This window comes from Amborella trichopoda, chromosome 3, assembly GCF_054954075.1.
Source record: "Amborella trichopoda isolate Santa Cruz 75 chromosome 3, AtrichopodaSantaCruz75HAP2 v2.0, whole genome shotgun sequence".
NCBI classification, from domain to species: Eukaryota; Viridiplantae; Streptophyta; class Magnoliopsida; order Amborellales; family Amborellaceae; genus Amborella; species Amborella trichopoda.
Genome location: NC_142338.1, coordinates 17591298 through 17607653, shown reverse-complemented (window position 1 = coordinate 17607653; position 16356 = coordinate 17591298). Strand labels below are relative to the sequence as shown.

The following is a 16356-nucleotide window of genomic DNA, read 5'->3' as shown; positions in this document are numbered from 1 at the left end:
GATTGCGAGCCTACATTTATAATGTATTTTGAAATTTTTTAAGGGTGCAGTTTCTATAAGGTTGTGACTCCAAATTTTACCGTAACATATAATTTTGGTGTAAAATTTTTTTAGAATTATCTGAAAATATATTTTTATATCTAATTATAAAATTTTAAACTCCTTAAAACAAAGTAGTTCTATAAATATATGAAAATATTGAAAATGAACCATCTAAGATAATATGTTGCAAGATACACTATTTTTATGATTCAAATTTTATTTATTTATTTATATTGATGTTTTGATAATCAATTAGAGAGTTTTTCAATATTAAAACAATATTTTTCGATGGATTTATGGGTTGCATATGGAATTCTACATATGAATGTTGCAACCTTGGATAAACTTTTTCCATTTTTAAAACGTTGTCTTTGGTTTTCTCCTCGTATTTTTTTCAGAGTGAAAGCAACTTTTTCCACTTCGTTCGTGTCAATCTCCTTTAAAAAAACATAAAGTAAAAGTTTTGTACTATTTTCCAGCCACGTGTCCTATTCTTATAATGCCACGTATTAAGTTTGACTGGTACCAAGACGCCAGCGTGGTCCCCTCTCCGCCCCCGGACGGCAAGTGCACCTCATCAATCCCATTTAATAATCCCCCTTTGATTCCGCCCCTCCTCTCTAAAAGAAAGTTAGAGAGAGAGAGAGAGAGGGGAGGGGGTGACAGAGTTAGAGAGAGAGAGAAAGAGGGACAAAGCAAAAGAAGAGTAAGAGATTTCTCCTCTGAAAAAGAGAAGCTCCTTAGAGCACTGTGTATTGGAGAACAAAGAGGAAGAAAACCCTGTTTTTGAGCTCTATAATGGCGGATCCTTTGTTTTACTGTGAGGAAACGGAGCGTGGTTTGAGTTTTGATGGAGGTAGTCTGTAGTAGTCATTTCGTTTCTGATCCTCCATTTCAAGGTATTTCCTCCCTTTCCTCTATTTATTTTTGGTTTTTTTGCATCTTTGGGATTGATAGCTAGGGTTTTTTGTTATTGACTTGTGAGGTCGAATTTGTCGAATTTGTTTATGTGAATTTGGAGTTCTGTAGTCCAGAGTTTTATAGAAACATTTCTGATTGTAAATCCTTGTAATGTTGAGTTTCCCTTCATGAAGTTTATGCTATTGATGGTTTACCTTCAGTTCTCTGCTACTGTTTCGCTATTTTTTTTTTTTGTGACTTGCATGTCAGATGTTTTCTCCGGAATTGGGATTTTTGTTGCCCAGCTTGCATGGGTTGGGGTCTTCTAAAGTTGCATTTTTTCTGCATGTTATGACATTTACTTTTAATTATTTGGAGTTGTCTTTGTTTCCCCTCTATCTGTTCTGGATTTATGTTGCTTTTCGTGTGAAGTTGCTTTATGCAGTGCATTTCCTAAGAATTAGGGCTTTCATAACAAGGGTATTAAATTGTTCTGTTGTGCATTTCTTCTTCTTTTTATCAAAGCTGCATGACTTTCAGTTAGTCTCGTGATTGGCAGTTATTCCAAGAACCTGTAGGTTAGTTGTGAATGAAGCCTTAAATAAATTAAAACCTAATAATTGCCCCAAATCATAGGACATCTCTCTCCCCCCGGGGAAATTACTGGGAAATTGAAGATATAGTTGAGTGTTCTAAATAACTTGTGTATTTGTGACAGTGACATTCTCTTAGATTCTTCAACTCTAGATGATCTTTTTTGGTTTGTTTACAAAATCTTTTGACAAAATTTGCCTCAGGTCTTTCGTTAAAATTTTTGCTGATTTGTTTGTTTTTGATAAGTGACGGACAATTCATTCAAAATGGTCGAGTTCTTCTGTAATTTTTTTTTAATTCCAAATTCCTGAATGCACCGTTAATTCTCAAGCATAGCGTATATGAATGTGGTTTTGATGTTCTCATTGTGAACCTCATCAGCTGACTACTGCATTTTTGCACATATTTGTGGTTCAGCATGATATAAATCTTAGCAGTGAAATCTTGAACCCTGAATCCCCAAAATCTTTGGAAGACCAAGGCCTAAGAGATAATCTACTTCTGTATTACCTGTCTCATCATCTCTAGAGGCTGTTCTCACTGAAGTACCTGCATCGCACATGACTAGATGGTACCCAGGAAGCTTAACTTCCACATGGTAGGACCTTCAAAGGAAGTAATTATAGTGATTGATAGCACCAGAGGTGTTCAATTGAAGTTAAGATCACCCAAGAACACCTCCATTGGTCCAATAATAAGTTCCTTGTCTTTCTATCCAAATTGTTGTGTGTGAGAAGGTGATCGATGATTTCTTAACTTTCAAGCACAAGCTTAGCTTCCCTTTTTTTTTTTGGTTTTTTTGGAGGGGGCCGGGGTGGGTTTTGTTAACTAAAGTTTATTAATATCAAATTGATGTACAACTAAGTGTGTTTCCTTTTTTTTACAAAATTGACTTTATATGCGCAGACTCTACAATTGACCTCACCAGATTTAAGTCATCGTCTAACTAAACTTTGAGAAATTTGTCGCTGTTAAAATGGATAATAGTGCTTCCCTGGGCAATGTATCTGCTTCTTCATTTGTTTTTGTTTCTCGAATGAATGAGAAAGTGTTACCCTTATGTTTTTCCTAAGTCCAAAATATTATTCGATCACACTGTTTAGTGCCAAGGACAGTTTTCCTTTCAATACCTTGTGGTATTACATGGGATGGTCCCCTTCTATTAGTATTTCTTCCCTTTTTGTCCCCAAAATTCTTAGACCAATGATTGGCGACAAGATCTTGGCTTCATTTGAGCTAAATACGTTGAGCTTATGGGAATAAGTCATTAACATCTTAGCGTGGTGGTCCTGGTCCCTCAATAAGGCACCTATCTTAGCGGGCCCCTGGATTCCCTGAGAGTTGCGATCGAAGTTTAATAGCAAACAATCTCCGGCGAAAAGAGATTCAGAAAATACTGCTAGGAATCCAAGGATCCCCATTCTAAACCAATCTCTCAACATAGTAAGCTAATTTAAACAAATTGGATGCTTCAGTGTCTGCATTGAGACACAAACTCCCTGTTTCTATGGGTCCCTGTAAAGCAAGAACACTTCATTATCTTCCTACTTCCTTTACTTGAATAGCCCCTGACTAGGGCATATTAGATTCAGAGCAAGTTTAGCAGCTGATGGGAAACATACTTGCAACAGGAACTCCCTTGCGAAGTCTCACCTCCTCACTTTCTTTACAGATGCTAGTTGATGCATTCCTAAACTCACAGTTCCCAGAGTATGTACTTGTAACTATATTTTCCTTCAGCCAGCATTGCAAAATTAGATTTTTTTTTGGCAAACTGTACATATGAGGATAGCAAGACTGCTTATCAATGAAAATCATTCTAGCAAATAATGAATATCACTAAGTTCTTGGATGAGTTTCAGATGTAGTAGATTCATAAAAAAGGTGTAATTAGGAGGGTCAGAAACGTGACTTACATGGACCCTTATGATGGTGCATGCCTCCAGTACAGTCTAGGTTGGTTGTTCAACCAACTTAGACTTAGCAAAATGCCAATCTTAACAAAATTCCATTGAACGCAAACAGAAGCCCAATCTTGAATATGGGCCACAAATCCAAACATAAACTTGAAAAAAAAAAAAAAAACTTAATCCAACATTCATATAAACCCTAAACAAAGAGATCTAAATATACCAACCTTTGAAGATGCAATAGATCTTGGCTCGACTCGGTGACTGTTGGTCGCCAGTCTTCTTTGACAACCACTTCAACCCACAAAAATTATACGGTTGAATACTTTCCAATTTCTTGTGAAATCGAAAGGTTAAGAACAATTTCAATCTTAAAAAAAAACTGAAATGTCTGAAATGTGTATATATATATATATATATATATATATATATATATATATATATATATATATATATATATGAAATTGGGTTTTGGGGGGGAAAATGAACCTCGATGCCCCACCCTTCCCCCTTCCCCAAAAAAAAATTAACTCTCTTTGCCTTCTTTAAAGAGTGGAAAAATGAACCTAGATGCCCTTGATAAGGGCAATTTTCTACCCTCTTGCCAAGGGCACGAGGCGCTGCCTAGATGCCTAGGCACTTCGATGCCTGGCCCCATGCGCCATGACCTCCTGGCTGCATAGGCGTACAGGCAGCCATATTTTTGAACATATTTGTTCTTATGGTGTTCAAGGCCTATTTTCTTTGTTGTATTGAATCGTGGTCCCCTAATGGGTTGCCTTTAATGTCCTCTAATCTATAGTTTTATAGAAAACTTCATTTGACATTTAAATGTTGCGGCATTCTTGGTGGCTTGTCTGCTGGAAAGTCTTTTCCCATGTATTCAATATAATTAATGTCCCACATTTCTTTTCAATAAAAAAATCATTATTTAAGAAATAAAGGAGCGTAACATTCTCATTAGAGTAGAGACTCCTACATCATGCATCTGACATTTTGCTTCCAAATAAAACCATTCACCGTGATACCAAGCTTTCGTATTGTTGAAAAATGTTCCGCCAATTGAATATGTTTTCATGTGAGAATCATCTAAACATAGTTCTTGCTGCCGACTGATAAAAAATAAATAAATTAAAAGAAAGATAAAGTTCACGCTGCTGAGTTCCTCTCTCTCTCTCTCTCTCTCTCTCTCTCTCTCTCGCTCTCGCTCTCTCCCTCTCTCTCTCTGAAGTAGACAGATATATTATTGGTTGAGGAGGATGTTGTATTCATTCATCTCTTGCCACTGTTGCGGTCATTCGTTTCTTCTCTTGCTGTCTTCCCATAGCCCTCATGAATTACTAAATTCTTGTTAAAATGGTTCTATTTAAGATATTATATATATATATATATATATATATATATATATATATATATATATATATATATATATATATATATATATATATATATATATTTATATTTATATATATGTATGGAAAAAGTTAATATAGAGCCGAGGCTCTAAACAATCAAATTAGAGCCCTCCTCCAAAATTTCACTAGAAGAGGTTGTTTTGATTCCCAAATATCCTCCAATTGATCATCTCACCATCAAGATGCATGGACATGAGAAAAAAATGGATTTCAAGTTTTGGAAATAGTGCATCTTGTAATGCAATTTTGGACCCTCAATTTTCAAGATTATCAAGTTTCCATAGATCTGCTCGATCTAAATTATTTTTGAAGCTTTAAATTTTATAATTAAAGATGAAAATATATTTTAAGGCTATCACAAAGATTTCCAAGATTGTAACCACATTTCTCAGTACTCTTTGAATATGCGCTCTAATTTGATTGTTTTGAGCCTTGGCTCTATACAAACTGCCTCTACATATATATATATATATATATATATATATATATATATATATATATATATATATATATTGATGAACTGTCCTTTTTAGTATGGTATGTAATTCCATGGAGACTAGTTTAACTGTATCTTCCTTTTCCTTTTTAATCAAAGATACTGCGTGCTTGTAGCAATTAGTTGTTTCTGGATTTGGTCATTCTGTTACAATTATAGTTTTCTTTCAGAACTTCTTGTTCATGTTTTTTTTTTTTCATCCTGCCTTACTTCTTTTGTCAGCATCCGGTCCTGCCTTACCATTGAGTGTCGACAAAGCACCTTTTTATGGGCCATATCTCCGTTGTGTTCCTTTTCTAATTTCCCAGTTTCTGTTGTGAGTTATGGCATTAGCAGTCCCTTGGTTCAGATGTTGGATTTGTGTATTATAAATTTGAATTTTATGCCTTCTGTGTTCGTCAGACTGACATTTTCTGAAGACCCATCCTAATTTTTAAACTATTTATTGTGAATCCAAGAGCTGCACCTGAATTATTTTGAATCCATCCATATTCTCCTATAGGTAGTCTTATGTATAGAAAGTTATATTAAGTTGCTATGTCTTTTATTTTTGCGAATATTTGTAATTCTAATGCTTTGATTCATCAGGTCACAGGATTTGTTTAGGTGAAGGCAACGCTGAAAACACGTTAGTATATATCTGCAATTTGCTTCTTGTAGCGTATGGCTTCTGTGGGATTACCTCCTGCATCAGCAGTAAGGAAATCCAATGGCAGTGCTATAGGTGTGGATAAACTCCCAGAAGAAATAAATGAGATGAAGATTAAGGATGATAAGGTGGGGGCTGTACTGATACCCCTCTGTGTTTTCAATAGCAGGTCTATTTTAGTATCATTTGGTTTTGATGTCTCTTTTACCCCATTTTCTTTTCTATGTTTTCTCTTTTAAAGTTTTTTGGCTAAAATAGTAAAACATTTCGTAGGAGATGGAAGCCAATGTCGTGGATGGGAATGGCACAGAGACGGGGCAAATTATTGTAACCACAATTGGTGGTAGGAATGGTCAGCCTAAGCAGGTAGGCCTTCTTTACACTTACACCATGTAGATTCTGCTTTCCCAAGATTGCTTGCAGTCAGGAAGATGGAAGAAGTAGGGAGAACAGAGGTTGCTAATTAAAACTAAAGAAGTAAAGAACAAAAATATAGTAGGATAATATGTAGAACTCCAAAAGATACAGGAAAACAACTGACTAGCACCGTAGATGAATATGCTAGGAGATTACTTCATCCATTTTATAATGTGATACTGTTTAGAATGAGGAACAAAATACTTGGAGAAGATGGGAGTCACACCAACCAAATTAGCACTATGGGAAATTATTTATACTGTCATATCCTAGTATGCAGGAAAAAGATATCAAGGGCAGAGAAATATCTGTTTCTGCTCCCTCTTTATGTTTTAGTTTGACTATTTGGAATCTGTTATCTGCCTCTTAGTTTCCTTTTGTCACTGGCTGTGTCCAATCTTATGTAATCGGTCACCATAAATGATTATATAATGGTATCTTGCATAATGGTTAGTTTTCTTGCTGGTAATTTGCCATTGTTAGAGTTTGATTTCTGTTTTCTGATAGATTTTTCTTCTTCATATCTCAGAACATAAGTTATATGGCAGAGCGTGTGGTTGGACATGGATCTTTCGGGATTGTGTTTCAGGTGAACCTTGAATGATATGTCAAAACTCTGCCGATCTTGTTTCTCTTTCAGACAACTATTACTATCGGTAGATAGGATGGATGCCTTTGTGTCATGATAAATTTTTTTGCTTGTCACTGCCTTTTTTCTTGACAGGCCAAGTGTCTAGAAACTGGAGAAACAGTGGCTATTAAGAAGGTGTTGCAGGATAAGCGATACAAGAACCGTGAGCTGCAAACAATGCGCCTTCTAGATCATCCAAACATTGTGTCTCTCAAGCATTGCTTCTTTTCTACAACTGATAAGGATGAGCTATACCTTAACTTGGTCATGGAATATGTTCCAGAGACTGTCTACCGTGTGGCGAAACACTATAGCAGGATGAATCAGCGGATGCCTTTTATTTATGTTAAGCTATACACATATCAGGTGTGGAACTATTTACATTTTATTTGACCATACCGGTAATGGAAACTTGGTTGATGAGCAATTGCTATGTTAAATGTTTCGCTCGTGGATAATTGGCAGATTTGTAGGGCATTGGCTTATATTCATGGGGGAATTGGGGTGTGCCACAGAGACATCAAACCCCAGAATCTACTGGTTTGTGATAGAATCTCAGGACTATTTTTCTTTTCATTATCAAATTGCCTCTCTGCTTCAATCTTTTTTTGTTTTCCAGGTCAATCCTCATACTCACCAGCTTAAACTATGTGATTTTGGAAGTGCGAAAGTTCTAGTAGGTTTCTCTTTTGCTTAGTACTGTTCATAAGATTGTTATTGTTCTTTTGTATGTTTTATTCAATGTACATCATATAGGTTGTTTATCTACAGTTGAAATCCTTGTTTCCATTATGAATCCTTGGTTTTATTGTAAAGGGAATCTATACTATAGTACCTGTTTATATCCTGTAACAACGGACGGTTGGGGGTCTTCATTTTCCACTTAAAGTTGGTCAAAAACTTTGAGCGGAGAAAGACTTCCCCACTTCCCAGTCATGTGCTTCTGTCATTGGATACTCTTGGTATCTGTTTATGTCCATGCATGAACTAAACAGGTGTCATTGTATATTTCTCCAGTTAATTTTATTGTGCACATCCTTATTTCTTTTTTGGTCTATAATGCATTTTGCATTTATCAAATGAAGATGGATTGGCAGTTTGTGCTGCCCTGATGTGCGCACACACGCATACATTCTATCAAAAGTTTAGAGAACTTTGTGCTTTGTCGTTTCCTGAAATTTTTTAATCTTCTGATCCATATTAGCCCTCAAAACTCTCTATGTCCCTATTTCTACAAGGAATAAAAAGCAGATTATGATACGTTAGGCTTCACTTATAGAAGAAGACTGAATATTAAAAAGTAGAAAATTCAAACATAGTTCTTTGAAACTTTTTGATGGGCCCTTTTTACCCTAAAGGATGTAGCTGCAGCCAAATATACCATTTATTTAAATGGACTGTCCATTCAAATGATGTCGTAAATGGGTCAAGTCATACTTGGTGACACCAGCCATGAGAGTTCTCCCTTTTATTGTCGGTTTTGTACTCCCTTTGTGCCCCATCTCTCTCTCTCTCTCTCTCTCTCACTCTCTCTCTTGCTCTCTAAACTTTCAACCAGTGGTCATCGGTTGCTTCCTAAGATGCATTATCTCCACACCTCTTCTATGACCCAGCTCTTTAGCCTGAGGTGCCAGGCTACCATTATAGCCTCTTTCAGGCTCAGGTGGGTTGAGCCTCTTCTGAGGAAAGAGTTTGAATTTGTGCTGGACTTTGATTGTCATAGTGGAATATGAGAGCAAGGCAACTGGAAGAGCCATCACCACCATATTGTTTACTCTTTCTACTTGTTATCTGCTCAGAGCTTCTTATTCCCACCATCGTTCTGCATGTTTTTGATTGGGATATGGCACTTGAGGGGATTTGGAGTTCTTTATCCTTTACAAATTCACACTTTTGAAATAGGCTTAAATACCAATGAATCACAATTAAAGATGGTTCGACCAAAAATTGCATAGAATTTTCTTGTGAGCTCTGGTCATTCTCTAATGCTTCCTGAATTGGAGCAGGAAATTGATGGATTTCTTCATAGAATTATTGTTTTGGAGACATGATTCATCTCTGAATGTCAGCTCAAACTTTTGAGATCAATTATTGATAATTTCGGATGCGCTTTGTAGAGCATGCTGGATTTTTTATTTTTGTTGAATATTAACTTTACTTCGTTAAATCAAGAGATGAATATACATGTATATGGCATGTACAAAATTAAGTATGTTGAATGAGACCTGAGTGTCAAAGGGTGTGATCTCTAACGATGATTTTGGATCCCATCCCTTGCTAGGGAGCCCAACGCCTTGTTGACTCTAGATAACACGAAAGCTAAGGCACATGTATCTTCCAGCTCATTCTGGAAGCCAAAAAGAATGTTCAGAAAAAGGGAGGAAATGGGAAAGTCTCCAAAGATTAGGGCATTTGCAGATAAGTCTCCAAAGATTAGGAGCTTCAATGGCCGAGTCTGTGAACAGGGAACAGTGCTTGCTGTATCATGCCATGATTTGGATGGACTTAAAGATAGAACTTGAGGAACCATGATGATATCAAAAAACTTGGCTTCTTTTGGATTTCAAGGAGAGAGGACCATGATTGAATTGCAACAACCGATCAGATATCGATGATAAGTTCATGGGAGGATAACAAAAAAAAAAAAAAGGAAAACAGATCAGAGATCCCAAGCTAGAAAGAGATAATCTTTTGCTGGAAGATCGAGGCTTATAGGATGGTGAGATAGATAGGGTCAGATAGGTTCATGAGAGAGAGAGAGAGAGAGAGAGAGAGAGAGAGAGAGAGAGACCTGAGATGTTGCAGTGGGGGACAGGATTATGCAAAGTGAGGGGAAGAGGGGGGAGAGAAGCGATAGGGGCGTGCGTGTGTGTGGTGTGGGCGTGTATGCGTGTGCATGTGTGTGTTCTCTTTTTGTTGGGCGTGGTGGAGCACAAGGAGGGTGATGCAAGGAAAAATAATAACAGGAAAATAAAAATAAAAAGGGTCGAGAGATTATACCGTCTCTAGTTCTGCAAGGGAGTCCACCCCAAAGAACTTTTCACAAGTCCCAAATTCTTTGCTCAATTCCAATCTCTTTTACAAAGAAGAGACTTTTCTCCCCTTTAAATACAACTAAAATAAAAAAATAAAAAAAAATAAAAAAACACTTTTATGTCTCTTGTGATTTCTCGTTCTCTCTACCTACATTTCCTATTTCTACTCCGTCATACATTTCCCTCTATCTTCTTTTCTTTTCCATCACGTGGACCCCTATCTCCCTCTCTCTCTCTCTCTCTCTCTCTCTCTCTACCTTCCACTTGAAACCCCACAATTTTAGGAAGCCCCCATCCATCTCAACCCCCACAAAAAATAGAACTATATTCTCATAACAATATATCCTAACGAACTCCCATAGAGAATTCAATAGTATTTTTCAACTGTTGCAGTCGCTGTTTAATTTTGCTTATGCCTTTTCGGATACCCCTCATGGCTGTGTTCATGCTCTCCTTAACTTGTTGACCCACAAATTCCATTATTTGTGGCAATATATTCTCAAGTATAAGAGTAGGTTTCAACAACATTGTAATTGATGTATCTTATTGCTTTGATACCAACTGATACGTGAAAAAATAATAACAGGAAAATAAAAATAAGAAGGGTTGAGAGATTATACACTCTTTATGAGTCTGTAGAGGAGCCAACCTCAAAGATCTTTTTACAAGACCTAAATTCTTTACTTAATTCCAATCTCTTTTACAAAGAAGGGACCTTTTTCCCTTAAAAACAACTAAAATAATAAAAATAAAATAAAAAATAAAAAACACATTTATATCTCTCCTACGATTCTCTTCTTTTCTCTCTACCTACTTTTCCTATTTCTATTCTCCCGTACATTTTCCCTCTATCTTCTTTTTCTTTTCTATCATGTGGACCCTTATCTCTCTCTCTCTCTCTTTCTCTCTCTCTTATCTCTCTCTAACTTCCACGTGAAACCCCACATTTTTAGGAGTCCCCACCCATCTCAACCCCCACAAAAAGAGAAACATATCTTCATATAATTCTATCCTAATCAGCTCCCATAGATAATTTATTATTCTATCATTTAAATCTCTACAATTAAGCAATACAGTAATAACCCTAAGGAAAATTAAAATCTCAAATAACACTTTTTCTAAATTTTTTTTAAAAAAACCAATTTTTATTTGCATCAAAGGGAGTGGTGGGATCGAGAATAAAAGGGGGTAATAGATACCCCTTGTAGATGGTATTCGCAATCTTGACTTTTATACTCATCTACAATGTCCATTAAATGCACTTTGTAGATGGCTGTGTGTACACCCTCATGGCTGTGGTAACACAAAATCTGATTTTATTATGAAATAGTAATATTGGCTTGATTTAGGTTAGAATGGGTTTTGTTAATTTCATTAATCTTAAAATTGCGATGAATCTGACACACTTGATTTGGCTTCTCTCTCTCTCTCTCTCTCTCGGTCTTACACACACACATACACACCCACACGGGATTGTCTACAAAGAGACCATATATCTTTTGTACATGGAGCTCACAATCATTCTTGTTCAAAATTGGTGGTTGTAAGAGTGTCATTGAATAGACACAAAGTTCCAAGGAAAAAATTCTTGGACTTCCTGACTCTTCCCAAGCCATCCAATTTGACATCTAATGAGTGGGAATGATTATGACCTCTATGTACAAACGATAAATGGTCTCTTTGTAGAAAATCCCCCGCACACACCCCACACCACATTAATGCACACATGCTTCTCATGGATTGAATGCCACTAGACACGCAAACACCAAGCTATTGTCTATAAATTCGCAAATACGGGCTTAAGAAACTGAGTGTTTCTGGTTCACTTCAAAGTTTTCAAATTTTCCAAAATAGTAAATATATTTGGGATCGATGTTCAAAATTTGGACACCTTATTTGCTTTCTATCTGTTGTTACTATGCTTTGTGCTAAGTTGCTTTTTGAAATGTTTTGGCTTAATTGTTAGCTGTTTCGTTCTCAGAAAATGTTGATCATTCTTATCTTTGGGCTATCATCTTGTGGCATATAATATGTTCCTTTGCTTCCCTTTTATGTTCAAATAACAGGTGAAAGGTGAACCGAATATATCATACATTTGTTCACGCTATTATAGAGCTCCTGAGCTCATATTTGGGGCAACTGAGTACACAACGGCAATTGACATGTGGTCTGTCGGATGTGTTCTTGCCGAACTGCTTCTTGGATCGGTAAATTAAAGTTATTTCCTTCTGTTCTGACTCTTTTTTATTGTTGGAGATGAATTCTCATATTTATTCTTTTGGCATCTAATGTTTTGTATTGTTTTGTTTTTCCATGTTCATTGTTGACAGCCTCTTTTCCCTGGCGAGAGTGGAGTAGATCAGCTTGTAGAGATCATCAAGGTAATACTTATTTATATGCAATACACACAATCATGTACATGCATGCACACACATTCAGAAATGCAGAGAGACATGGAGTCACCCTTAAATTTGCCCTTTTTTCTGTGGTCACATGCAGGTTCTTGGGACCCCTACACGTGAAGAAATCAAATGCATGAATCCAAACTACACTGAATTCAAATTTCCACAGATCAAAGCTCACCCATGGCATAAGGTAAACAACCTTGTTTTCTTTATTTGCCTTGTATTTGTAAAGATTTGAGTCTTCTTGTGCAATGAGATAATATTCTACTAGGCTATGTTTCGTTCAGATATTCCACAAACGTATGCCTCCAGAAGCTGTTGATCTTGTCTCAAGGCTTCTTCAATATTCACCAAATCTGCGCTGCACTGCTGTAAGTAGAAACATTTCTTCTTTCATTCCTTGCCATTCACAATTGTGCAAGTTTGATATTTACATATGCTAGATGGATAGATGGATAGATATGTATTTTGGTGATGATTACTTGATTATCTTGGATTCTTATCACTATTGAGTAACCACCAAATATGATTCTTGAATGTTTTTGAAGCCCCATTCTCATCATTTATAACAGTAATAGTTTCAGTCCAATCTTCTGCCAAAGATGCTTGTTTCTTGTCCCTGATCCGAATATTGTGCGTTCAGGTTAGGTGTTACAGAGGATTTTCGTAAATTATTATTTTTTTCTTGGATGCAGCTGGATGCATGTGTGCACCCTTTTTTTGATGAGTTGCGTGATGCTAATGCTCGTCTTCCTAATGGGAGGCCCTTACCCCCACTCTTCAATTTCAAACCCCAAGGTTTCTCTCTCGCTCTCTCTCCCACAAATATATTGATGATATTATATAGAGAATACATCAAAAAATTCCATTTTCTTATTGGAATTTAGAAATAATCTTGTGTATTTTATATTTTCTATTGAAGTCCCACTTTGTGAGTGCAAATATATAATACTTTAATTTTATTTTCTTTACATCAGATTAAACTCAAATTTGGGGTTCACATACTTCTCCACCATCAAACAAATGTAAAAAATACAAAAAGAACTAATTCGAAAGAAACACAACAACCAAAATACCCTTGAAGCTTACAAGGGTATTTTGTTATTTTTTAGGAAAAAGTTTCTATAGAGCCGAGGCTCTTAACACAATCAAATTAGAGCCCATCTCAAAATATTTCACTAGAAGAGGTTGTTTTGATACCCAAATATCCTCAAATTGATAATCTCGACCTCAAGATGCATGGACATGAGAAAAAAATGGATTTCAATTTTTGAAAATAGTACATCTTGTAATGCATTTTTTGACTGTCAATTTTCAAGATTCTCAAGTTTTCATAGATATGCTTGATCTACACTATTTTTGAAGCTTTAAATTTTATATTGGAGATGTAAATATATTTTAAGGCTGTCACAAAGATTTCCAATATTGAACCATATTTCTCGACACTATTTAAGGGTGTGCTTTACTTTCATTGTTTAGAACCTTGGCATTATACAAACCGCACCCTATTTTTTATGGATTTAACTTTTTATATTTTTATTAGGTACATGATGGTGAGAAGTATTGCACTAAAATTCGACCCTAATCTGATGAATAAAGATATCTAATTTAAATACAATACACATTCAAAAGGAGGGGCTTGACCATGAAATATATAGTATAGGAGACTTTTAAATTCTGATAATAAAATAGGCTTTTTATATAAATTTACCTGTAATTTGTGTACAAATATATTGATGATATCATGTATATAGAGCTGAAAGGTGCATCACTGGAGGTCTTGGCAAAGCTGATCCCTGAGCACTCACGAAAGCAGTGCCCGTTCCTTGGCATCTAAAGGGTCACTGTGGGTGTGTCCCGCAAAACTTGTAAGTGTATAATTATTTGTTCTGTTTTAGTTGGGAATGGAATGACAGTCAGGATGATGGTGGTTGTGGGGATCGGTGTTGTAGATTTGTGTTTGTGATCCACGCCATCTTAAAATCTCATATTCAACTGGGTAATGGAAAGGGAATGTGCCAGTGGGCGGGATGCTGACCTTCCTTTTTGTAGTTCGGTTGTGGATTGATATTTTCTTTTATATTATATTCTCTCAATTGTGTTGTACATGACCTGTGTGTGTGAGAGAGAGAGAGAGAGAGAGAGAGAGGGGTAGGTAGGTTGGAACGTACTTTGGTAGGAGAAATTGACAACTTACCACGGTAGTCTGGGTAGGGTACCTGGCTTGGCATCCTCAAGATCACAGCAACAGGTCCATATGAGCTAAAGGTTGTCTAAATAGGTTAATATTGAATAATTTCTATTCTCATGAATCTCTTACATAACATTTTCAGTAGTGAGAATTTAGAAAGGTTGTCTCTTTTGTCTTTAGTCTATGGAGGTCACAATCATTCTCATTCATCAGAGGTTACAATCATTCTTACTCATTAGATGTCAAATTGGATGGTTTAGGAAGAGTCGTGAATTTTAGTTTGAGAATTTGTTTTGGATCTGTGTTTATTCAATGACATTATTACAACCACCCATTTTGAAATTTAAGGGACAAGAATGATTGTGACTTTCATGTATAAAGTAGTGTCGTATGCAAACTTTGTATTGTTATGGAATGTCTGTTTTCCCCGTTTGTGTCATTCGGGATACTTGAGCCTGCATGAGTATTTACTGTTCAAGCCTGCCAATGTAGAACTGCGAGATCATTATTGACCTTGGCCCTAATGCCCAAAAGAAAAAAAGAAGTCATGGAGGTCCTTTTTGCATTTGACGCTCTCTCAACATATCTTCTGTCGTCTTTCTTTATAACTCTATAATATCAATACAAACCCACAACATGGCCTTTTTGTTTTTTTGTGTCGACTATTTAAGAATGGTGGCACGACAACTACAAATTTTGTATGCTCAAATTGCTACCTTTGGGTGGGGGAGGGGTGTGGTGATGTATAAGCAAGACTCTTTTTTAAGTGCGTGTAGCTGCTATATTATGCTTTTTCGCTTTCTTTCTTATTGATTTGAACACATGCGTTTTACCTCATTTAACAAAGGAAAATGGTTTGACAGGGCTCCAATCCTATCAGTAAAGGCTCATCTCGTAACTTGAAAATTGCAATTCAAGCGTTAGATAACCTTAACATCGGCTTGAACGTTATGGTTGTATAGAAAAAATTAGGATTTTAAGTTTTAAAAATAACATATATTGTAACAAATTATCTAGATCATCAATTTCATCTTAAAAATACGTGTTTATAGATCTTCAAGATTTATAATTTTTTTTAGTTTTAAATTTTATTGTCGGTGTTAAAAATTGGGTTTAGAGCCATAATAGAGATTTTTGTTTTAAAAAGTGCTTTCTTGACGAGGATTTGAGGAGATTTTTGTTTTAAAAAGTGCTTTCTTGACGAGGATTTGAGGCGAGATTTTATTTTGTTCATCCTTTACAAATCATTCGGATAGGTATATCTATGTCAGATGGAGTCTATATATTAATTAGATTTAGACTAGTTAAAGCTAGAGGTAGATGTTAGCCGATCGGAAACGCTCTTTAGTATGAATGGCAGTTTATTGTATGATATGATACACGTACGACAAATGTTCAATACGTCGGAGGCAGCCACCTAGGCGGTGGGGTGGCTGGCCTGCCTAGGTGCTAAGGTCGTCGCCTAGGTGATCACCCGGACCCAAAAGAGCCGGTGATATTTTTTTAATTTGGTTCCCTACACCTCCCCTCATTTTATGATATACAAAATTGTCTGTTTTATTATTTAATAAGTGAATTTTGTATCTCATATATATTGTTAAGATGGCGAAAGCACGAATCAAACCTAAAACATTTACAACTTCAGACTGGAAATGAAATAGTTGTAACTCG

General features: G+C 36.1%; 1 protein-coding gene across 1 annotated transcript; it reads left to right on the top strand.

Moving 5' to 3' along the window:
* The first annotated feature begins 692 nt into the window (after window positions 1–692).
* Window positions 693–14600, top strand: SK13 (shaggy-like kinase 13). The gene is made up of 13 exons (XM_011623714.3): window positions 693–941; window positions 5946–6134; window positions 6280–6372; window positions 6953–7012; window positions 7148–7420; window positions 7520–7594; window positions 7674–7730; window positions 12156–12296; window positions 12420–12470; window positions 12589–12684; window positions 12782–12865; window positions 13190–13292; window positions 14249–14600. The coding sequence occupies exons 2-13, from the start codon at window positions 6021–6023 to the stop codon at window positions 14329–14331; spliced, it is 1230 nt and encodes a 409-aa protein (XP_011622016.1). The 5' UTR covers window positions 693–941; window positions 5946–6020; the 3' UTR covers window positions 14332–14600.
* The last annotated feature ends 1756 nt before the right edge of the window (window positions 14601–16356 follow it).